The 24,838-nt window shown below is 37.0% G+C and overlaps 1 protein-coding gene across 14 annotated transcripts in view; it reads left to right on the plus strand.

The window, feature by feature from the left end:
* Positions 1–24,838, plus strand: part of MCTP1 (multiple C2 and transmembrane domain containing 1) — a gene marked incomplete at its 3' end in the record, with an annotated part of 469,528 nt that overhangs the window by 168,527 nt on the left and 276,163 nt on the right. For all 14 annotated transcript variants that reach the window (XM_080678379.1, XM_080678386.1, XM_080678388.1 and 11 more), the window contains exon 2: positions 20,349–20,463. In XM_080678379.1, the coding sequence (XP_080534505.1) occupies positions 20,349–20,463 (115 nt within the window). The remainder of the gene's footprint in view (positions 1–20,348; positions 20,464–24,838) is intronic.

Below are 24,838 nucleotides of genomic sequence, written 5' to 3' on the forward strand. Positions count from 1 at the left end.
AATTGATATGTGTTTTGGCCATGATGAACTTTTCTGACAATGAGTTATCTATTTTAGTAGCTTCTCATCTTCCCTCAGGATAGGGAAGTGACATTTTGACTGGATTCTGTAACCACATTTATCATGATTATTTGGTTTTCTCAGCAAACAACAGTGGGCATAAATTCTTAATGAAATTTATCCCAGTGACAAAGGACTTGTCATTATAATGATTTGTATCTTTTCTTCTATGAGGTGCAAATTCTAGTAAATATTAAGTCAGTCAAAATAATATTTTGGTAAAAATTTTATATAAGCCATATATTATGGATTTTTTTGCCATCTTTAGTTTATGACAGCAATTACAATTAATGGCAGACAAAGATTAAAAGTACATCAGAAAATTACTCATACTCTGGCTCCTAGATAATCTATTACTTTAAAGAAATGTTAGAGAGGAAAAGTAATTATGCTGCAGTTACGTTAGTAGATTTGTATTATTCAAGCACAAATATAATAAGCTCTCTGTACTCAATGTATTTTAAATGCAGAACTGATCAAAAAGCTTACTTTGAATATATATCTTATTTAATAACTTTTCTGCTTAATATTACATTATATGCAACACCAAATGTATGAGTTCCCTAATGGGTGAGAGGCATGGCTTAATCTATATTTGTGTAGCCATTCCCTAATGAATAGATAGATGGATGAATGGATGGATGGATGGATAGAAGAAGAAGGGGATGGGATAAAGAGGAAGAGAGGGTTGGCAGGCAGTTCAGAATTCATAATCCTTAGAAATAATGATATGAAAACCTTGACTTGGGGTCAAACTACTAACATGCCACCATTGTTCATTTCATAGGCGGTACAATGTTTTCATAGGAGAACATAATGGTGATGGCCTTTTACTTTCTCTATTCTTTAAAACTTGCATTAAGTTGTTATTGAGTGAAAAAAAACTTCGGGCATACCTTGGAGATATTCCAGATTCTGTTCCAGACCACTGTAATAAAGTCAGTATTACAATAAAGCAAGTCATAATCGTTTTGTTGGTAGAGGATCTTGCCTTCAATTTGTAAGAAATGCAGCATCTGTGAAGCACACTAAAGCGAAGCATAATAAAACAAGGTGTGCCTGTACTAGTGTTTATTAAAAGGTCATAATTACTGAATTTCCTCATTTTTATTAATGCAATGACATAGTATTTCAGTAGTGGTCAACCATGACATATCATATGCTACCAGTTAGGAGCTTAGGGGACCAAAACCTCCTTCCAGGACTTGACTTTCAAAGGATTAATTGTCCATGCCGAGGAGCAGCATTCACTGGGAGAAATGTGAGTCTGTGAGATGGTGCCTGTGTAGCATCCCACAGACATTTAACCAGGCTTGTGCGAGGCACTACTCAGAGAAGATGTCCCAGGAGCCATGGGGTACAGGCTTAGGTGTCACTTTGCAGCCACATTAGGCATTTTTTTTTTCCTGAAGAATGAAAATATCTCTTTAGTTAGTTCTTGGTACTGATTTTTAAAGTTCTCTTCACTCCACACAATTAATATGAAAGTAAAAATGTTGAAGCAGTCTCCAACAAAAGGGACATGATGCACAAGTTAATCACTGTTCTCAAGCAAATCCTGAGTTTCTAGCGAGGAGAACGTTATGCAACCTGGGACACCTGTACAAATGCAAAAACAATGTCCTGGCAGCCTGGTTCCAAGCTGGTGCTTAACTATTTCTAAGGCTTTGAAAATCCAATCCAGTTTTTGGAAATGTAAATAAATCACACTGTGTAAATTAAGCCACCATAGGAATATTAAGTGAAACACTGTAAATTTGAATATTTGTAAGTTTTGCATATTAGGGTGGGACTGAATGCATGTTCATAGATGATCTACAAAGTGAAATGGAGACTAGTACACAGGAAAAATAAATGGTCTCATCTTCTACTTCCATAGTGGTTGCAACCTCTGGTTAATTCTCAGGCCTGTTCTGATATAGGAACCATAAATTGCACTTTAGGTTACAGGTATCTTTTCTATTCATTCTTTTAATGTGTACTGAGTGCCCATCATGTCAGACTGTTGTGGATAAATACTGGAGTGAACCAAGTAGATAAAAATCATTGCTCTCAAAGAGCTTACCTTCCAGCAGAATGCTGTTTGAAACACTGCATTAGTGTCAAATACTAAATATGAATATAGTCTTTCATGAACTTGAAATCAATTGATGAACCCTCATTAGGGTACTTGAGAATATGAGTCAGTCCTGGCCCTGGCATCTAGGAATTTACAGTCCAGCAGGATAAGGAGTGTACTGTGGTCAAGAGTTGAAATGCAGTAAGACAGTAACAGACATAGCACAGAATGGAGGGTAACTAACTACAGGGAGAGGAGGGGTTAGGGTGGGAGGTTGGTAGGGCAGGGATGGTCAGAAAGGCTTCTCTGAGGATGTTACTTGTCTGGTGAACTTCTAATTAGCCTTTAAACACTCATAACTTGACGTTTTAAGGTGAAAGTGGTGAGAGAATTTTATACTGGTTCTCATATTCATTTATCTTTAGTCCTTGAATATTTTAGCATTTTTTTCCAAAGGGCTGCAAAAAATAAAGAATTGCGTTGATCTATAGGGAGACTACTAGCATAATTAAGTAATACCCAAGATAAAAGGTAATATAATAGGTACATTTGTTTCTAAGAGCTCTATCTCTAGAGGTATAGAGGGGCAATCAAATTGTGAAATTAGGTATATATTTCACATTTATTTAGATGACCGTAGCTTTGTTCAAGGTTTCTATGAATCTTCTAATGAAGTGCATGCATGGCAAATTTGCCTTTCAAATGAATTCTTTTCAAGGTAATAATAGTGAAATTATAGCATCTCTACCTGTGCAGATTTTCATGGATTGCTGCATGTGGTTTAGTCCAGGGAATGCTGTATGCTAGGAGACATGTTGTCAGAGTTCATCCTCGCCAAATACTACCTTTCCTGCCATTTCTGGAAATATGACACAAATAGCTAACATTTCTTTAGGGTTTACTATGTCCCTGACACAATTATAAGCACTTCGCTATTATTAAAGGATCGAATTCTAGAAACGCACTGAGGCATGACCTGTTTGTTACTATCTCCATTCAAAGGAAAACTGAGGTGTAAAGAGGTTAAGCCACTTTCCCATGGTCCCATAGCTAGAAAATGTTAGACCCAAGATTCAAATTCAGGCCACAGAGTTGTGTTTTTAACCGCTGTAAGGACTCTTATCCTGAGAACTGTAAATATTAGACATTTCCATGTAACCATATATCAGAAGTTAGTATGTGTTTGCATATTAAAAACAAAGTCCATATCTAATAACGAGAGCAACATAGTCTTTGGATCCCACTTGGCTCACACATGACCTCTAGCACAGACCCCCTTTACTCATGATGCTGGTTGACACATGACTCACACTTCACTTCACTAAGCCCTGAGACACTTCACCGAATCCAGAGGGTTTTTTTCCCTCTTACACTGACTCTCCTATTCTGCAGAGGGAAAAAGAAGGAAAAGTGTGAGTGGGACAATATAATCAAGGGATTAGGAGTCAGGGTAGGAAGCAAAAAGGGACACACAGGACTCAAGAAAGAGGAAGCCTTGCAGGCTTGGGCTGGAGGATAAATTGGTATTAGCAGGAAGCACTAGTAAGGGGCTGGTGGGTGAGAGGGGGAGGAAGGCCATCTTGAGAAGTGTTAAAATTAATTATAAATTGGATTAAAATTTTAAAACACTGATGAATGCAAGCAAATAATGAAATTTGTTGTTTAGCTTTGGAACCATGTATCTTTAAATGTGACCTTCTGCAGAAGATTAGCTTATTGGAATTATCTGATAACATGTATTTCTGGTGTGGGATATGTGGGCAACTCTCAATTACTGTTAGTGGAAATGTAAATTGGTGGGATATTTTTAGAGGGTTGGTGATTTGACATGATCTCCTAAAGTTAAAAACACAACCCTTTGATCTAGAAATTCTATTGGTAAGAGTTTACCCATCAGATAGATACAAAAGTGAACACCACAATCTGCGTAAGATGAATTTTTTTGCAGCATTGTTTGTAATAGCATGAAAAGGTGTAGATGTGTGGGTGGAGGCTGGTATCCATCAACAAAAGCCTGATTAAATTATGGTGTATGCATTTAATAGGATCCTAAGGGTCTGTTATAAAGGGTGAGGTAGATCTGAATGTGCTGAACATCAAAAGATTCTCTAGATGTTCATAGATAGATGTTCAAAGATTGTCTAGAGTGTACAATAGAGCATACAATATATTCATTTGAATATATGTACATTTTTTAAAGGTATGTGCTAACTTCTTTTGCTGGAGGATACTCAAGAACATGTTAATGGTGATTACCATTGAGGAGAATCACTGGAGTTTAGATGGGAGATGGAGATTTTAACTTTCACCTTTACATTTGTGTACAGTCAGTGCATGTGTTTAAAAAAAAATGACACCCTGAGACAGACATTGTGAATTCTACATATGGTGCTCCCAACTATATGTGTAAGCTCTGGTTTAGCTTTGATAAGAAGATGGTATATCAGTCTATTATTTTTTAACTGTGGTTTTTTTTCTTACCTATCACCATCTATAAATTATGACACCAAGTAGATAGCAAATTTCTGGATCTTCCACTGTTTTCTTGTAATGTTATATCATTTACATTTGTTTACTTCTCAGTCCTGACAGTTTCCTATGGAGCCATTTGAATTTCCAAATGTATTAATCCTTTGTACGGTGCATACCTGATACTTCCAGTAACTTGATGCATTTATTGGCCCAGTAAATAGGGCTAATACCTATTTGATTTGGTTGTATAAATAAACTATTCCTGACTGGTATTGGAAAATAGGCCACTCACTGTGAACATATTTGTGGGTATGCCAATTGTCAATAATTGGGAACTTCTCAAAGAACTGCACTAAACCAATAAAAAAGCAGCTGTTTAATATCTCAGTTGAGGCAATGAGATTCAGAACTCAAGATAAGAACTTAGGTCTTCAGACCTTTGCAATGTGAACTAGAACTTCTGTAGAAACTAAGATGAGAGCTCACGAATAGTGTTCTGTCTTTGCAACTAACAGAAATGGGACAGATTCAACTGTAGGTGTGAATATGTAAAAGAGCTTTAATAAAAGAAATGAGCAACATTTTTCTGTGATTTAAAAACCCTTGATATTAAAAATTTAAAGTACTTTTTCCTTAACCACAAGCAATCCTTTCCTTTTGATGTGAACTTTTAGCTAAGGAAAATTATATAATTAGAGTCTGAGAAGTTAAAATTGCCATGTAATGTCAGATGTCTAATTCACTTTCTGAATTTTTTTTAATCTGGGAGGAAAGTGCTAGCAGAGTGGTTACAGCATGAGCTCCTGGTATTAGAACAGTTTGAATTGTACTTCAGTTACGTCCTCGCTGAAGCAAGTTACTCATCTTTTCTTCCCTTTAGTTTCCACATCTGTGTTACTAGGATAATAACAGTAATTGTTTCTTAGGTGTTTGTCCAAAAATAAAGGAGACAATGTTTGTGCTCCATCGATGTTAGCTGTTTAATCAGTTGGGATGTTGTTGGTTGCAAGTAACAACACAACTCAAACTGACTAAAAATATAAAGATAATTTATTGGCCCATATAACTGGAAAATCTAGTGGTTAATTCAGTGGTTTACTCAAGTTACAACAATCTAGTGTATTTATGTCTTTCCATCCAACCTTCCTCATTGTTAGCTTTATCCCGGTTTTGGTCCCCTCATGAACCTAATGTGGCTACCAGCACTCCCACGACAGGCTACGTGCTTCCTCATTCTCCTCCAGGAGGAATGACTGAGCCTGCTTGTCCCAGCATTCTCAGTCAAGTCCAGAGATTGACCTTGACTGGAGGAGCTTAGGTCACATTCCCAACCTAAACAAGTCATTGGAGTCAGGGGGTTGGATTGGCCTAATCTTTGTGATATTCTCCACCTTTGAGCTAAGGAACAAGTCAACTTCCCACAACCACACTGGTTATCAAGAGGAAATAGAGTTCTCCCAGGAGGGGAAAAGTAGAAATACCTGCTTGGAAGGTAATCAATTCTTGTCACCATTGTGATCACTGTTATCCAGGCACCTTAACCACAACTGCCCAGGCAGGATTTTATCCGTGTCCCTACATGGGCTCAGGGAACACTTAGCTCCGCCCCCCCCCCCCCCAAAAAAAAAAAAAATAAAACACAACAACTTGTTAAAATTGCTATTAGAAGTAATTTCCCAGAAAGAAAGCACCGAATTTGTTTGCCAACATGAATAGTATACGTTTCTATAATAAGTCAAAGCTTCCCTATGCTGAATACCCATTAATGAGGAACATTTGACTGTTTTAGATTAACATTTTAATGCTAAACTATGAGAAAATTTTAAAAAATTAGAAGTGACACCTACCATTTACTCATATGAGAGCACTTAAGTTTTGGCAGTTTAGAAAATCTCTTTTTTGCAAGTGGTACTTGAAAAAAAACCTTAAGATGTTGATCACTTTGCTCTAGGAAGGTTTTCGGAACACTTAAAAAGTAACAATTAATTGAACAATTTAAGCCACACATTTGTTTTTATTGTATTTACTTAGCTACTACAGTCAACTCTTGGTAATTTCTAGGATCTATAATTTATCCTTAGTAGATTCTGTTTTAACATTTATGAACCCTAAGGTTTTATTTATGTATGGAAAACCCTTATAAAATACCTTTCACTATGGCAAACTTGTGTACTGAGTAATACAATGAACACTCCTCCTGTGGTATGTCTGACATTTTAGAATCCCAAATCTCACAAACAAGTGTAAAAGCATAATTTCAAGAGGAAATATAAATGTATTTTTGATTTCTTGTCTTTTTATTATTCATGTCTCGTTCCACAGCCCTTGCACCCACTGTGAGAATAATTGCAAATGCCACACTTTCCTCACAAAATCGCACTCAGGTGAGAGCATTTCAATTTATGGTGAAGGGCTCTGAGGATCTCTGAAAACAGAGAAATCTCAATACTTTATCCCTGACAAGTGACTTCCTACAACTAGTCAGACTTTTCTCCTTTAAACCACTTCCTTTGTGAATGTGTCTTAAAGTCTCAACTAGATACTAATCTATCTTTCACACCATGTAGTTTATGTTCTTATCTATAGTCATTTTGGGAGTACAAAGGCAGGACAGAAATATGACATGTGTAATATAGCATACTAAGTGTTTCACATATATTATTTTACTTAATCTTCACAATTCTGTCAGGTCAGTGCCATTTAATCCCCATTTTTAAAAATTTATCTTTATTATTGGAAGTATTACAGATATCCCATACCCCCCCCACCACCACCACCATTACCCCATTCACCTCCTACCAACCTCCAGGCCTACCAAACTATTGTCTGTGTCCATGGGTTACGAATATATGCACATAAATTCTTTGGTTAATCTCTTCCAGAACTCCCCCTCCCACCCGCCACTCTTCCTCCCTTTGAGATTTGTCAGTCTGTTGAATACTTCCCTGTCTCTGGATCTATTTTGTTTATCAGTTTATTAGATTCCACATATAAATGAGATCATGTGATACTAGTTTTTCTCTGATTGGCTTATTTCACTTATCACAGTACTCTCCAGGTCCCTCCATGCTGTCCCAAAGGGTAAGAGCTCCTTTTTTATTGCTGCATAGTATCCCATGTTATAAATGCATCACATATTTATTATCCACTCATCTACTGATGGGTACTTGGGCTGTTTCCAGATCTTAGCTATTGTAAATAGTGCTGCTATGAACATAGGGGTTTCCTCAAAAAATTAAAAATTGAACTGCCATCTGACACAGTGGTCCTATTTCTAGAAATAATATATCCTAAGAATCCCCAAACACCAATCAGAAGGAATTTATCCCCATTATTTTTAAAAGGTGAGAACCTAAGCTACTGAGTGATGGAGCCAAAATTTAAAGAAGAAAAATTTGAATGAAATATCTCTTCTTTTTTTATTAAAGCAAATTTGGGAGAATATTGATCTATCTCCTCTTTATACCAATGTGGAATTGAGAGTCAAAGAGAATTAGTTATTTGCCTAATCTAATGAAGTTAGTTTTATGGAGGAGTAGGAAGTATACCCAAATCCTGTGACTTAGAGCTAGTTGTATAATTACTGCTATATTCCTTCTCAGTTACGTGCAGTTTAAATGTTTACAGCAGCTGAACTAGCAAATTTATTTTTATGAAACATAATTGATGTATAGCTGTACCTTTAAATACATAATCCTCAGTCTTCTCAACTGTTATATGGTAGAAGGGAAATGGGATGGTGAGGTAGATTAGGTTAATTTATTACAAACATGCCTTCTATGGAGTTTATCATTATACTTACTAAACAAAGACCAAATTAGAATAGTTGTGCCCTACCAAACACTAGGTTATCACTCAAAAGAATTAGCTAAACAGAAACTTTTTGAAAATTAAACTTTTCATTTGAGTATTTTTAGATTTACAGAAAAGTTATGAAGATAGAACAGCGAATTTCCATATACCCCACATCCCATTTCCCCTATTGTTAACATCTTACATTAATATGGTACATTTGTCAAAACTAATGAACCAATACTGGTATATTAATATTAACTAAAGTCCATACTTTATCCAGATCTTCAGTTTTCAGTTAAGATCCTTTTTTTTTTTTTTTTTTTTTTTTTTTTTTTTTGGTGCCAGAATATCATCCAGGATACCACAGTTTCTTTCATTTTCATGTCATCTTAGGCTCCTCCTGGCTATGAGGTTTATTCACACGTTCAATCTTTTTGATGACCTTGACACTTTTGAGTAGCATTGGTCAGATATTTTATAGAATGTCCTTCAGTTGGCTTTTCCTTGTGTTTTTTCTCATGATTAGACAGAGGTTCTGTGTTTTGGAAAGAAGACCACAGAGGTAAAATGCCATTCTCATCACAAACTGTCAAGGGAACCAGCTATCAACTTATCAGTATTGATTAAACTTGAGCACCTGGTTGAGGTAGTATTTGTGTCAGGTTTCTCCATATTGTCCTCTTTGGAAGGAAGTCACTATGTACAGCCCACACTTAAAAGGTAGGAAGTTACGCTCAGCTTCCTTGAGGAGCAGAAACGACATAAACTACTTTGAATTCTTCTGCACTATAGACCTGCCTATTTCCCCCCATTTAGTTATTTATTTGTTTAATTATTTATTCAAATAATTTGTACCAGTATGGAATCATGAATATTTATTTATACTTTTGAGTTGTAATCCAATACTATGTTTATTTTGTTGCTCAAAACTCTTACACTTTTCTACCAGGATTTGCAAAGATGGTATATTATGCCTTGTTCTGACAAGTCATTTTGTCTCAGAGGTTTTGTGTTTTGCTGGTAGGTCTGCGCTTTTTAATGCAGTTTGGTTTTCTTTGGGGAAGTAAGAGTATGCTTGGGAACTCACCGAAAGATGAAAGGTCAGATGAGTTAATGCAAACAAAATCTATCAGGTCTGACAAATATTATTGTAGTGAAATAGTAAGGATAACAGTTATTAAGTAACATAATAACTTATAACTGGGAGCAGAGACAGCCCAAGCGTGATTTACTTTCTAATCTCCGGTTAACCAAAGGTGAACACTAGTAGCAGTGGATACAAAATAAATAATTTGACAAAAGCAGGAAGAACCTACTTTGCATTTGTAAATCACTCGACTCTTTATAAAACACTATAAATTACATTATTTCTTTTAATTTTGACAAGTCTATTTTTTAAAGAAGAGGAAAATGAGGTCGTTGGAGCTAGAAAATATTTTTCTTCTGCCTCAGACCAATTTCATAGTCCAAGTAGGCCTGTTTACAGGTCTTTGTGATTTAAAAAAATACATTTTTATTGATTTCAGAGAGGAAGGGAGAGGGACAGATAGATAGAAACATCAATGATGTGAGGGAATCATTGATCAGCTGCCTTCTGCCTGCCTTACACTGGGGAATGAACCCGCAACCTGGGCATGTGCCCTGATCTGGAATCAAACCATGACCTCCTGGTTCGCAGGGCGATACTCAACCACTGAGCCATCCCTGCCAGGCCAGATCGTTGTGTTTTGACTTCTATAATCTCTCCTCTATTTTACAATAGCTTTCCTCATCACCTGCCCCCAAATAAGTACTTATATTAAATAATTTCTTATACTTACAAAGCAGTTTTATATATTTTATCTCATAATCAAAACAGTCCTTTGTAAGGTATCTATTAGCCCATTTTAAAGATTAGAAAATGAAGGCAGACGGGGAATAAGTATTTTTGGCTGAAGTTAAATGGTTGATAAAATGCCTGCCCTTTATCATCAGAATTTGCCTCTTGTAACTCAAAGGCTGGTTGCACGATCTAATTCCAAAAGAGGAGTGACCCGTGTACATCGGGATGGAGAACAGAGGTTGTTGTTTGCTTTCCTTTGGCACGGGTTATTTTACAAACTGTGTGTGTGGGTGGACAGGTTACCAGCAGTAATGAAATGATGCTGCACAGAACAGTCAATTTAGCAGACAAGCCAAGGGTGAGTAATTGTGCTGTGGGAGTCCTAGAAAGGACGCTTAGGTTGCACTGAACTTCATACTTCTTGCAGCAGCCATTAAATGTTGCCCTTTAGTGGGCCCGAGATATATAGGCCCATTTTGTTTGGCTTGGCTATTGCAAAATAAAAATCCCAGAATTAAACCCAGGATTGTAGTTTGGTTCCAAAACAAGCCATTGTAAAGGTTGATGTGACCAGAGGATTAGTCTTTTCTGCTTAGTTTATCTTTCTGGTGAACTGAAGGCTAACTTACTAAGTATTACAACCACGCACCCCAGTTTACCAGAGACCGTTTTGCTTAAGCCTTTTTATGCCATGTAATTAATAATAGCACTCGCTTTCACTCTTTACAGTATCCAAACTTGAATGATAAATTATATGGGTACCCTAACCACTAGCCCTTTTCCAAGTTCTTGTTGAAAATAGTCATAAAAACAAAAAATTTTCCTCATGTAATAACTGCAGAGCATTGACTTCTTTGAGCTCTGGGTGATGAGCTAGCAGCACACAGGCATCTGTATGTGGACATCAATGATCCCCGCACAGTACCCTGGAGGAAGAGGTTGAAGACACAGAGCAGTTTCTGTCTGTAGCCTCTCTGTGTGGCTTTCTCCCATATCACTGTCGGCTGACTGCTTCTGCATTTACTGAGTACCTGGCTGCTTTCTTGTTTCTATGCTTCCTTTGCTCATTCTTGTTGCTCTTTTTGTTTCTCACTCTATTCTAAGAATCAAAGACTCCCTCCAGCTCTCTCATACAAGGTCAAAGGAAGTAAAGAGGTGATGGGGAATCACAAAGACATCCAAGAGCACAGAGCCTGGAGACATGGCCCTCATGACCCGGAGCCTCTCCAGGCCTTCAAAGGGGCAGTTCATAGATCTTCACTCTCCTGCCCAGGCACTGTCATACTCTGCTTTGGTTAGTTGGTCTGTATGTCCTGCTATAAAGGCACACTCTGCCCTCTACTATATGTGTTTTTCCTCCCCCTACTTCTGCTTGATCATAGCACCTATTTCCTGATTTGGGGTTATACTAGGGCAGTGGTCGGCAAACTGCAGCTCGCGAGCCACATGCGACTCTTTGGCCCCTTGAGTGTGGCTCTTCCACAAAATACCACGGCCTGGGCGAGTCTATTTTGAAGAAGTGGCATTAGAAGAAGTTTAAGTTTAAAAAATTTGGCTCTCAAAAGAAATTTCAATCGTTGTACTGTTGATATTTGGCTCTGTTGACTAATGAGTTTGCCGACCACTGTACTAAGGCCATTATGGCCTCTCCAGTCTCTCTAATTGGCCCTTTGGCTTTAGGAGCCACTTTTAACTTTTATTGTCTCTGAACTTGGTCCAAATAACCTTTGCCTAATAACAGTTTTGCTAGAAAACTCACCCACCAGCCTTTCTATTGTCTAAGGGTCAGATACCAAGCTCTAGTCTAATCAGTATGAACAAGGGACAGGAAATTAAGTTTACATAGAATCAAGAATAATCTGTTCTTTCAGGTGGGGCTGTAGATTACTCAGGCTCTATGACTGACATACCAATCAGGTGTGCTCATTGGTTGCCATGAATTTTCTCCATTCTATGTGGTTTCAGTTTTTAAAGTCATTTATTCATTTGACTTCTAAATAATCATGATGTTCCTTTGGCAAGTGGACCTCTGCACTTCACTGAGCTTTGAATATCTAAGTGACTTTTAAGTTCTGTTTTTGAAAATTAAGTTTTGAAAACCTTTGATTTCCATTTGATGGAGATTTCACTGTACTAATATTTTCAATGTCATTGAAACTATGAGAGATGACTAAGTAGAAACTAGTAATGACTAAGTAAAAAACCTCAGAGACACTTCTTGATAACCTTGACAGGATTGTTCAATTTTAGAAGTTGAAAATGTAAAAGCTTTCATAAAATTTTAATTTTAAGGAGATTTTATTGGCAGATAAGGTTAAAGCTGCATTGAGCATGGCCCAAGTGTATGAAACACATATGGAATAACTTAAGCAATACACAATCCCCTGGGCATGGCAATACTAGATAGAGCACCCAAGAAAATCTCCTGTAATGCAGACATACTTTTCCTTCCTTATACAATGCTACACTAACTCTACTTCCTATTGACAATAAGGGTCGACCACCACAACTAACAGAGTAACCTCATTTTTTGCCTATAATGAAACTCTACAAAAGGCCTGGTGGCACTCTCAAGTTTGAATTCATCAGCACCATTGTATCTTCTATGGAATGCTTTCTTCACTTAGGGAAAAAGCCCTCCTAAGCAGCAGAGCTCAAAGTCACAAGGACCCTCCTATTGATTTCCACACATATTCTCCAGGTGTTTCATGGTGTAAATAAGAAAAGTCTGGAAATTCTTTGTGGATGAGCCTTCTCAAAGACTTGCTTCTATAACTGGAATAATGGGTCAAGCTAGGCTGCATATTAAAATTACCTGAGTATCTGTAAGGAAAATGACTAAAACCTGGGTCCCAACCCACAGTTCCCTGGTCCCTAGCCAAAGCCCTCACGTTTGAGTACTACTACGATGTATAAAATGAGGGAAAGAGAGTTAGGCATGAGGAAATGTAACATTACCATGGATGGCAACTGCTGTAGTTTAAGCAAGTCAGGAACTATAGAGAAAGGGCTTCTGCAAAAAGGGTGACTTGCCCTGGCCGGTGTGACTCAGTGGTTAGAATGTTGGCCCACGTACCCGAAGGGTCAATGGGAAAAATATTGCTGGGTGAGGATTAACAAACAAACAAACATGGTGGCTTGGTGGAGTAGAAGAGGTGGGTGCTCTGGTCATAATAATCCTTCCAAATGCTTTCTTTCTAGTTCTCAGACTTCATCTCTTCCACAGTTGTTGTTCCCCCCCCCCACCCCCCGCTGACTTTCCCCTAGGTGACTTAATAAGGCCTTGTATTTCACTTATGTTATAATCTACAACTTCAAACATTACATCTGCTTTTTGGCTTCAACAGTCCCAAAGTTTTGAGTGTTGTCATAGAAACTTCCCTGATCCTCTAATTGTACCTAGAACACTGAATTTAAAATTTTGAGCTTATCATTTTTTTTTTACATTCCCACTAAAGATGTACAAGGATTCCCTCTTTTCCATATCCTCACTAGCATTTTACCTTTTTTAAAAATAATAGCCATCCTTACAGGCATGAGGCATGAGATAATATCTCATTTTGGTTTTGATTTGTATGTCCCTGATGATTAGTGATGCTGAGCACCTTTTCATGTACTTGTTGACCATTTGTATGTATTCTTCGGAAAAATGTCTATTCAGGTCCTTTGCCCATATTTTAAGTGGTTTATTTGTTTTGCTACTGAATTGTATGAGTTCCTTATATACTTTGGATATTAAGCCCTTATCATGTATATTGGTTTACAAATATTTTCTCCTGTTTCATAGGTTGTCTTTTTGTTTTGTTGATTATTTTATTTTCTGTGCAGAAGCTTTTTAATTTGATGTAGACATACTTATATATTTCTACTGTTGTTACCTGTACTTTTGGTGTCATATCCAAAATTTCATTACCAAGATTAATGTCAAGGAGCTTTACCCCCTGTGTTTTCTCCTTGGCATTTAATGATCTCAGGTTTTATGTTTATGTCTTTCATCCATTTTGATTTATTTTTTACATAAGGGTCTAATTTCATTATTTTGCATGTGGCTATTCAGTTTTATTAGCATTATTTGTTTAAGAGGCTACTCTTACCCTAGTTTGTATTCATGGTGTCCTTATAGAAGATTAGTTGACCCTTCATGTGGGTTTACTCCTGGGCTCTTTATTCTTTTGGTCTATATGTCTGTTTTTATGCCAGTACCATAACTGTTTTGATCACTACAGCTTTGTAGTATAGTTTGAAATTAGGAAGTGTGATGCCTCCAGCATTGTTCTTCTGTAAAGATTGCTTTGGCTATTCAGAGTCTTTTGTGGTTTCATATAATCCAGCAATTTCATTTCTGGGTATTTAAGCAAAGGATTTGCACTAGGATCTTGAAGAGACACCTGCACTCCGATGTTTATTGGAGCATTATTCACAATAGTCAAGATGTAAATACAGCCTAAACATTCACTGGTGGATGAATGGATAAAGACAATTTGGTATATACGTATGACAGAATGTTATTCAGCCTTAAAAAAAAAGAAGGAAAATCTAACATTTGCAATAATAGATGGACCTGGAAAACATTTTGCTAAGGGAAATAAACCAGACACAGTAAGACAAACATTAAATGATCTCACTTATATGTAGAATCTAAAATTCTTAAACTCATAGAAGCAAAGAGTAGAATGGGGGTTGCCAGAGGTTGGGGAAGGGGAAATGGGGGTAATGGTGAAAGGGTACAATGTTTCAGTTATGTGGGATGAATAAATTCTGAAGATCTACTATATAGCATAGTGCCAACAGCTAACAATACTGTAGTATATACTTAAAATTTTCTATGGGGGTAGAGCTCATGCTAAGTGTTCTTACCACACACACAAAAATGATGATGATGATGATGATGATGATTATGATTATGATGATGATGATGATAACAAAGAGGGCAGGAAGAAACTTTCAGAAGTTCTGGATATGTCTGTGGCCTTGATAGTAGTGATGGTTCCACAGGTGTATAAACATGCCCAAACTCATCGAGTTATATCCACAGCTTCTTACATATAAATCATACCTCAATAAAGTGGTTAAAAAATAACAACACACATATAAGTGTGGGATATGCAGTTTAGGGAAAGGAAAGGTATATTTGCAGTTCTAATAATATCACAAAAATGTTAACTTGGAAAAAGAAGATTTAAAATGACAATGTTTGTATTAGAGCTACAAGTGTGCCTAGCATTTCAGATATATCTTTCCTAATACATACTTACATTTGGTAAGTTAAACATTTATTAAAAAGGTACTTCATAATAAAAAATATATTTCTAGTATCCGTCTATAACTGGCCTACCAGATTTCTTATTGGAACCATTCAGTGAGTCTGAGGAGAGATGCCTCTCCAGATTTACATTAAGTTCTTGATTTCCTTCTTGTATGGAGTTGGCAATATCCTTGGAACTGTTCACAGTGGTGCTTTCTATTACTGACATTACCATTCTCCCAGGAGCTCAGCTCAAACTTATGAGTGGCTCATATATCCATCTCCCCTCTCTCTCACATCCTGTCAGTTGACAAATTCAGCTGACTGAATTGCCTCAATATCTTTCTAATTCATCTTTTATTTCCATTATCGCTGACCAGATGAAGCCCTTATGACTTAAACTGGACTGTTATAAAACTTTTCAAATAATTTCTATATCCACAGGATTTCTCTGTTCTCTTCCATCCTACAGAGAAAAGGCCTGGTTTTGTTCATCTGTGTAATCTAAGCACTTAGCCCAGAACAGGAAAGATGAAAGATAGGCAATAAATGTGTGTTAAATGAGCCCTGGTTTTATTGCTTCTCTCTCCAAAAGCCTGTGATGCTTTCCTGCTGCCCACAAGAACTCTCCTCAGCCTGGCATCAGTGGGCATCAGTTATCCTTTCCACTTTATTTGTCACACATGCCAGTGATGCACCGCCGGTGACTACTCACCATTTGGCTCATGCTGATTGTCTCATCCTTTCTTATTTCAAATCTTCACTTGTCAAAATTCATATTTCCACACCTTGCTCTGTTGTCATCTCTAGAGGGATACTCAGATTCTTTTCCCATAATAATTGGTTTTGGCATCTCTCCTGTGAATTTACAGCACAGTCTGTCCTTATTATAGCTTTTGAGTGGACAAAGTTCCACTTGAAGTGCCAATTTTGATCAATTAGGAATGGCATCCTAGAGCATTGTATTGAGGAGGATTCTAAGGTTATACTTAGGTTCCTCACAAAAGAAGGTGCTAAAACAGATTAGATGCCATACTTCAGCACAGAAGAAGAGAGTTAACAAACTACCCATGGAGTAGCCAACTTTGTTACAGATCCCCATGTATGTCTCTACTCAGCTAGATCATTTGTCCTTAAAGACATATTTCTGTCCTCATAGCCTCTATCACAATTTCTGTTGAGTTGATCCTTAAAAACTCCATTCCCTGATTTTAAAAGTTTACAATATAACATGGCCAATATAAATTTGTGATAGGATGTGATAATGGACAAAAAAAAAAAGCATGTAAAGTGCTGATGAAATGGCCCTTGAAAAGCAGGTAGGAAGACATGGAGAACAAGAGGGCAAGGCAGCATATATCCAAAGGAAATGAAATCAGTACTTTGAAGAGATATCTGAATTGCTATTCATCACAGCATTATTCACAATAGCCAAGGTATGGAAATAACCTACTAGTAAGTGGCTGTCATCAGATGAACAGTCAAATAAAATGTGATACACACATACATACACACACAAATGGAATAGTTTTTAAAATATATTTTTATTTATTTCAGAGAGGGAGGGAGAGGGTAAGGGAGAGGGAGGAAGAGAGGGAAACATCAATGATGAGAGAGAATCATTGATCAGCTGCCTCCTGCATGCCCCACACTGGGGATCGAGCCTGCAATCTGGGCATGTGTCCTGACTGGGAATGAAACCATGAACTCCTGATTTATAGGTCAAAACTTAACTACTGAGCCATGCCGGCCAGGCCACAAATGGAATATTATTCAGGCTTTAAAAAAGCCAATTTATGTAAATTCAGTGAAGTTATCGCTTAACAACGTGTTAAATTCTAAATTTTTCAAAAGTGAAAAATCTAGTATAGTTAGAATTACCTTTGAAATTCCTTAACTTGGGAAGGTAGATAAGGGTAAAAAAGGTCAAATATATGGTGATGGAGGGTGACTTGATTTTGGGTGGTGAACACACAATACAATATACAGATGATATATTATAGAATTGTACACTTGAAACCTATATAATTTTATTAATGCATGTCTACCCAATAAATATAATGAAATTAGATGTATATATTTTTAAAATATAAAACCAGGTACTCTATGAATTATTCACTGTAGACTTCAAGTAGCACTGAATAGAGCAATGAAAGCTATGAAGAAAATACAGATATCTGAGCATTCAATTTTTTCTACCTTTAAGATACCTATCAAGACCTTAGAGGAGGATGCAGGGTGGGTAAAAAACTTCTCCTTTCCTATAGATTTTATTCTGGCTTTAGAAAGAAGTAAATCTATCTACATTTAATATTTATTAATGGATTTGTTTATTTGAAATAATGTATATAAAAGAACCTAATGAAAGCCTTAGAACATACTTGAAGTTTAACAAATGTTTGTTGGATTTTAATTTTGCTTATTAATTGGACCCACATACAAACTGTTCTTTGAAAAGTGGTTCAGAAGCCCTTGGTTGGCATCTTCTGTGTGGCCCAGTGAACAGCTCTTACTCTCTTGCTGTCTACACTAGTTTCAAGACACCTTACCATAGTTCAGGAAATGTATATAAAGGAAGATAACAGTTTTTTCCCACCAACCTTGAAAATTAGTAACATCCTATGCTGGCTAGGATGTGGGAAGTAGGCACTCTTGTAACTTTCAATAGGAGTATGAAATATTTAAATCTTTTGGGGAAGATTTATGTTCTAAAAAATAAATAAAAGCCCAAGCCTTTGTAGTGGCATATATTGAAACCAACTCAAATTCATTAGTAGGGAGATAATTAAAGAAATTATGGTATTCCTACACTGTGAAAAAATGATGTATGTAAAAGAAAAGTAGATAAATCTATATGTAGACCAGAAAAGTGCCATGATATTTTAAAATTAAATAAATTATAAAATAATAGACAAATATGCTCTTTGTTAGCAACAAACAAAAACTGAAAACTCAACCACAAAAATAAACCTATATGTATGTGTATTTGTTTATATATGAAGACAAATAAAAGTGTGGAAGGATATATCCTAAGGATTATCCTAGGAAACCCCAAGGAGGTGGGGCAATTAGAAGAGTAAGGCAATCATTTTACCTTTTGCTCCTCTGTTGTTTGAAGATCTGATCCAAATTAGTGGTAACAGAAAATAAAAGACATAGGCAACTGCAGGATGTAATATGGAAATGGAGTGGATGGAATTTGGCAACTATTTGAATGTGATGGAAAGAGAAATGAAGAAATCAAGGCTAGCTCATCAATTTCTAGCCTGAGTAACTGAGGGAAAATGCTGTCGTTCATAGAAACAGAGATATCATGAGAAGGAGTGAATTCTTTTTTATTGTTACCAGAGGAGAAATGATGAATTTGGGTTATCAGAGTTGCACTATTTTTAATTTTAAATGATAATTGCTCCTATAGGAAAGCTTCTTTATCTTGGTCTTGAAACCTCAAACAAAATGATGCTTTATAGTTGTATTTCATGTAAATTTTGGAACTGAAAGAACCAGACTGGTGTCTAATATTTTACCTTATTCATGCATACTATTCCAAAATAAAAGAACATTTATTTTTAATTGGAAAAAATTATAATTTAAAATCATCTCAACATGTGAAAAAGTAACTTTTCCTGCTGTATCAGATTGACAGAAAGTATAAACTGTGACCTGTACAATTTTTACTCTATGTTTCTTTTGTGTTATTTTAATACTAGAGGCCCAGTGCACGAATTCGTGTACCAGTGGGGTCCCTCAGCCTGGCCTGCAGGATCGGGCCGAAACCGACTCTCTGACATCCCCCGAGGGGTCCCAGATTGCGAGAGGGTGCAGGCCAGGCTGAGGGACCCCACCGGTGTACAATCGGGGCAGGGGAGGGACACAGGAGGTTGGCCAGCCAAGGAGGGACCACGGGAGAGCTCCAGGATGTGTCCAGCCTGTCTCACTCAATCCCAATCGGCCAGAACCCAGCAGCAAGCTAACCTACCTACCAGTCAGAGTGTCTGCCCCCTGGTAGTCAGTGCACATCATAGTGACTGGTCGACTGTCAGCCCCTTGCTGGTCAGTGCACATCATAGCGAACAGTTGAGCAGCCTTAGCATATCATTAGCATATTACTCTTTGACTGGTTGAATGGCCGACCAGACGACTGGACACTTAACATATTAGGCTTTTATTATTATAGATATGCCTCTTCAAGTGTGTTTGTAACTCAATGACTATTAAATAAACAGAGTATGTTGTTGATATTCTATAGAAGTAGCCTTGCAAAAATCTTTAGTTCTATAAATAGCTTGTGCAATTTTATTCCATAGAAAACAGCACTAGATATTGTCTCTATATTAATATTATTTACTTGCAAATACTATCAAAATGCTATGTGAATTTATTTATGTATAATTATATCATATTTTATGTTGGGGTCAAAATAAAAGTATGTAATTCACAAGGTTGAGCCCTTTTGCATAGATAAAGGAGTCAACAAAATCACCTGAATGAATCATTTTAATTTTCAGCTCAGTAATGTGGAAATTAACTGATCTTGCATACCTTTATTCTCTATTCATCATTGATTGTATTTTTACTTCAAGAACTATTCCTACATTAGTCTTTCTTAGTTGAATTATGTGGGGCTTTCCCTGGGAAATGTTTTTTCATATTGCATTTGTTATTTTTAATTTGAATTAATACAGGGATTCCTATAACTGCCATGTTTTTATTTAGTCTGGAGAATTTTATGAATTTTAAAACCTTCAGAGAACTGTGTGATTATGATGCTGTATGAATTCACAAATTTTATTGACTAATTCTTATAGTTTGAGTTAAACTACATATGGCCCCCATTTGGAGGAAATAGAAGAAAGATAATTATTTTAATATTTTGTATATTTCTTGCTTTCCAGAAAATAAATACTTCTGGAACCAGTAATGCAGATGTCCCTCTGGCTGATCCCGGAATGTACCAATTGGATATTACATTAAGAAAGGGTCAAAGTTTAGCTGCCCGAGATCGAGGAGGTAAGGTCATAAGAAGAACATTACTTGGAAGTTTATTCTGTGCGTTTTTGACAAAAATTTTTAATGGTTGCTTAAGTTCAAATAAATTAACTATAATATTATAATTTTTAGAAGGTTGGGTCCAGTGATGTGGTTTGAAACGTTATCTGACTCCTGTGACCGTAGGAAGAGGTTATGATGCAAGTTTGCAACTCTGAACTGGGCCCAATCCAGACAGCAAAATCCCTACAAAACTGCTGAGAAATTAGACTCTGAATTATATGTAATTAGTGATACAGTTAATGAAGTAGGTGAGACACATACTTGAAGCCATACAGAAGTCACTTTTGGCAGACCTGACATTCTTTTTGCTGCATCGATTTACTCAGTTGAATCAGCTAAATTTGCAGAAACCAGAACTAGCATCTCACCAAAACTTTGGTGATTCCCAACAAGCAACTTTCTGAGACTTACTAGTTGAACCTGACAGTAGTCTCATGGTGGCTTAAACAGGTCTTTGTAGGCTATAATGAAGAAAAAGACAAGGCATTTGGAATATTTAGTTTCTGGATTCCAAATCCCAAAGCAATCTCCTGATGAACTAGCCTGGGCTCCTTGAACCCAAATTAGAGGCAGTACCAGAGATAGACCCTAAACAGACAGTATAGCATCCTTTGCACATTTCCAAATATCACCTATTTAGAATGTGGAGAACTGAGGGCCCCAAGGGCCCACAATCCCAGAGGAAACTGAATCTGGTCTAACTCCTCTCACTGGGAAGGAGGAGAGTCCCTAAGCCTCCAACTCATTGTCAGAGCACGTGGAGAGCACTCCTGGCATTATATAATCTTCTTTTTCTCCTCCAACCCTATTGACCTCCATACTTAGGGAGTGGAAGGGACCAAATCAGGACTATAGTTTGTACTTTTATCTCCTGTCTCTATAAGAATAAAATAGAAAAAATAATATAATAATGTTTTTACACTAGAAACTATATAAATAATGGATTTAGTTTTTAAGTAAAAACTAGTAAATATCAGAACATTCTTAATGAATGAAGGTGTGATTAGAAATGTTAAAATTAAAACACATGGGGGAAATTTTGAAAATTAACCATCTGACTTAATAACTGAGGACAAATATTTATTGACCTGAACTTCTTGTCTCAAAATAAGTTATAATTATATCAGAGGAAGAAAATAATGCTATTAACATGGTTTTATTTTGCTATATTTATATAACTTTTTTTTAGTTTTTAGAGTATTCTTCATTCCATTATATAACACCATTTCATCTAAAACAGAATTGAACCAGACATCAGGAGATCAGACTTTTCATCCTAGATGTGTCTTCCCAACATTAGTAAATAAACATACACACAATTATTTATTACAGCACTAGAGGCCTGGTGCATGAATTTGTGCACCAGTGGGGTCCCTCAGCCTGGCCTGTGGGATCGGGCCGAAACTGGCTCTCCAACATTTCCCAAGGGTCCCGGATCGCAAGAGGGCACAGGCCAGGCCACGGGACCCCACCAGTGCATGATAGGGGCCAGGGAGAGACACGGGAGGTTGGCCATCCAGGGAGGGACCACAGGAGGGCTCCAGGGCATGTCCAGCCCATCTTGCTCAGTCCTGATTGGCTGGACCCCAGCAGCAAGCTAACCTACCAGTCGGAGCATCTGCTCCCTGGTGGTCAGTACACATCATAGCGAGCGGTTAATTGGTTGAACGGCCGAAACCGGTTTGGCTCAGTGGATAGAGCGTCGGCCTGCAGACTGGGGGGTCCCAGGTTCGATTCTGGTCAGGGCCACGTGCCTTGGTTGCGGGCACATCCCCAGTAGGGGGTGTGCGGGAGGCGGCTGATCGATGTTTCTCTCTCATCGATGTTTCTAGCTCTCTGTCCCTCTCCCTTCCTCTCTGTAAAATATCAATAAAAATATATTTTAAAAAAATTGGTTGAACGGCTCACCAGATGACCGGACACTTAGCATATTAGGCTTTTATTATATAGGATTGTTTGCAATTATAAAATACCCATTAGTAGGAGAGGTGACTAAATAAACCATGGTGCATCCACATGATGAAATACTATGTATCTGTACAACAAAGAATAAGGAAGACCTCTAGGAATTGATATGGAAATAATTACAGGATATATTATTAATTGCAAAGGTAAATGCAAAAGAGTATTGACAATTTGGAATATTTCATGTAAGAAGGAGTGAAAGAAATTATGCATTATCTGCTCACTTATTCAAAAAGATACATCAGAAGTAAACTCCAAAAACTAATGAGATTGGTAGCATATATAATATAGGTAAGAACTGGTGTCAAGAATGAAAATGGGAATGAGGTAAAATGAGGAAGGTACATTTCTCTGAGAAAATATTATTATATAGTTCTCTTTAATCATGGCAATATTTCAGCACGGAATGAATGAATGAATGAATGAAATCAAGCTAGGATGTGGGCGGAACTCAAAATGGAATACAGACAGTCCTCAGGTTATGTAGGACTCAAGGTACATCATTTCATGGTTATGTTGCCATCTCCCATTTACAGTATTTATAAAAAAAAAGTTCCATCATTTCAACATATGTACATATGTGCTTTATGTTTTTTCTTATTTATTTACCAAAAGTAAAGGTCAGGAATTGTTATCTTTCTTTTAATTTTTTTTTTTTACTGTTTCACTTCATTATTGCTGTGTGTGTGCTCCATGTGAGTGACGTAGGTGCTTATGTAGGTGGGTTCTGACTTACAGCAAAAATCGCATCATGTGGCACGTAGGAACAGATCTCCAACATAACCCGAGGACCTACTCTATAACTATAACTACACCTCAGGGGGGTGGGGAATAAAATGACTAATATAAGTTATTATATAAAACAGCATTTTAATTATACACTGTAAAACTCAAGAGAAAAGAACTAAATATGCACAAATAATGTACTCTAGAGCATGAGTGTCAATTCTAAAGCTACTTATTGTGTATGCTGAAAATGAGCAAATAAAGTAAATATATTGTAGATGAGTGCCAGGTTTCTCACTGTTGGAGAAAGAAGTTACAATATACAACAGGGTTCCCGGCCAGCATGGCTCAGTGATTGAGTGTTGACCTTTGAATCAGTGTGGTCATGGTTCAATTCCTGGTTGGGGCACATGCCCAGGTTTCAGGCTCGATCCCCTGTGTGGGACATGCATGAGGCAGCTGATCAATGATTTTCTCATCATTGATGTTTCTGTCTCTCCTTCTCCCTTTCTCTTGAAAAATCAATAATAATATATTTAAAAAGCAATACACAACAGGGGAAAGCTGGGATGAACTTTGTGGTGTTCAATGGTATCAGTATAAACTAATGGTTTTTAATAGAGATATAGGTAACAATTAAAATGGACAGGTGTGTGTGTGTGTGTATCGATGTGTGTGTGTGTAGTATATTGTATTTTCCTAGATCTGTCTCCTGAGGCCCTCAGAGAAATTATAAAGGTGTAATCAACACACCTCTGGCCCAGATCTTGGTTTCTAAATACACTTTTCCCAATAAAAATAAGCAGGGCTCCTGGAGAAATGGTTGATTGCAGATGTAGGGCAGCAAAAGTACAAGATGCGCCTGGAACATTTTGCAAAGCCAGAGAGTAGGGAAGTACTCAAAAATAGATGGCAGAATGTCAAAATGATATAAGAGCCAAATTAAAGGAGCTCCTAATGACTAGAGCTGGAACAATTTTGGCAACAAAATAAATAATGGCAGCAATAGATCATAAATCATAGAATAATATAAATATCTATGACTTCTTACTAGTAAATCAATAATTAAATAAATAAATGGGCGAGAAGGCACAGCTTTTGCTTATGTTAGAATTTCGATGAATAAATGTAGAAGGGAAAATAGAAATAGGAAACTACCTTTTAACAAACAGCGCAGTAACAGTTGTAGGCAAAAATCAAAAATTGATGCTAAATTGGTAGGTGCAAAATTATGATGAGATACAGGTATTTGCATCATTTCAAAGTACTTTTCCACTAAATATATATGAACTACAAAGAGGAAAATAATAACTTATGGTGGAGAAACTTGGAAGACACCACCTTGAGCAAGTAGTTAAAGTTAAAATCAGCAGTAATGAGGCAGACAGATACCATGGACCTGCTGATGTGATGGACTGAGAAAGGCACATCATGTCTGTGGGATTCTGTCATAATGCATAAAGCCAATGGAATCATGAGAAAACATCAGGCAGCTCTGGCAAGATATGATGCCAGTTGTCTGAGCTGAGTAGCAGCTACCGTTTGCTCAATCTTGTTCCACAGTTTTAAGTTTGGATGGTACTGTGCATGTACCACTCTCTTTCTTAAAGGAGCAAATTATTCTCTAGAGATAAAAATAGGA

The sequence above is a fragment of the Plecotus auritus genome (assembly GCF_963455305.1).
Source record: "Plecotus auritus genome assembly, chromosome: 7".
Classification (NCBI taxonomy): Eukaryota; Metazoa; Chordata; class Mammalia; order Chiroptera; family Vespertilionidae; genus Plecotus; species Plecotus auritus.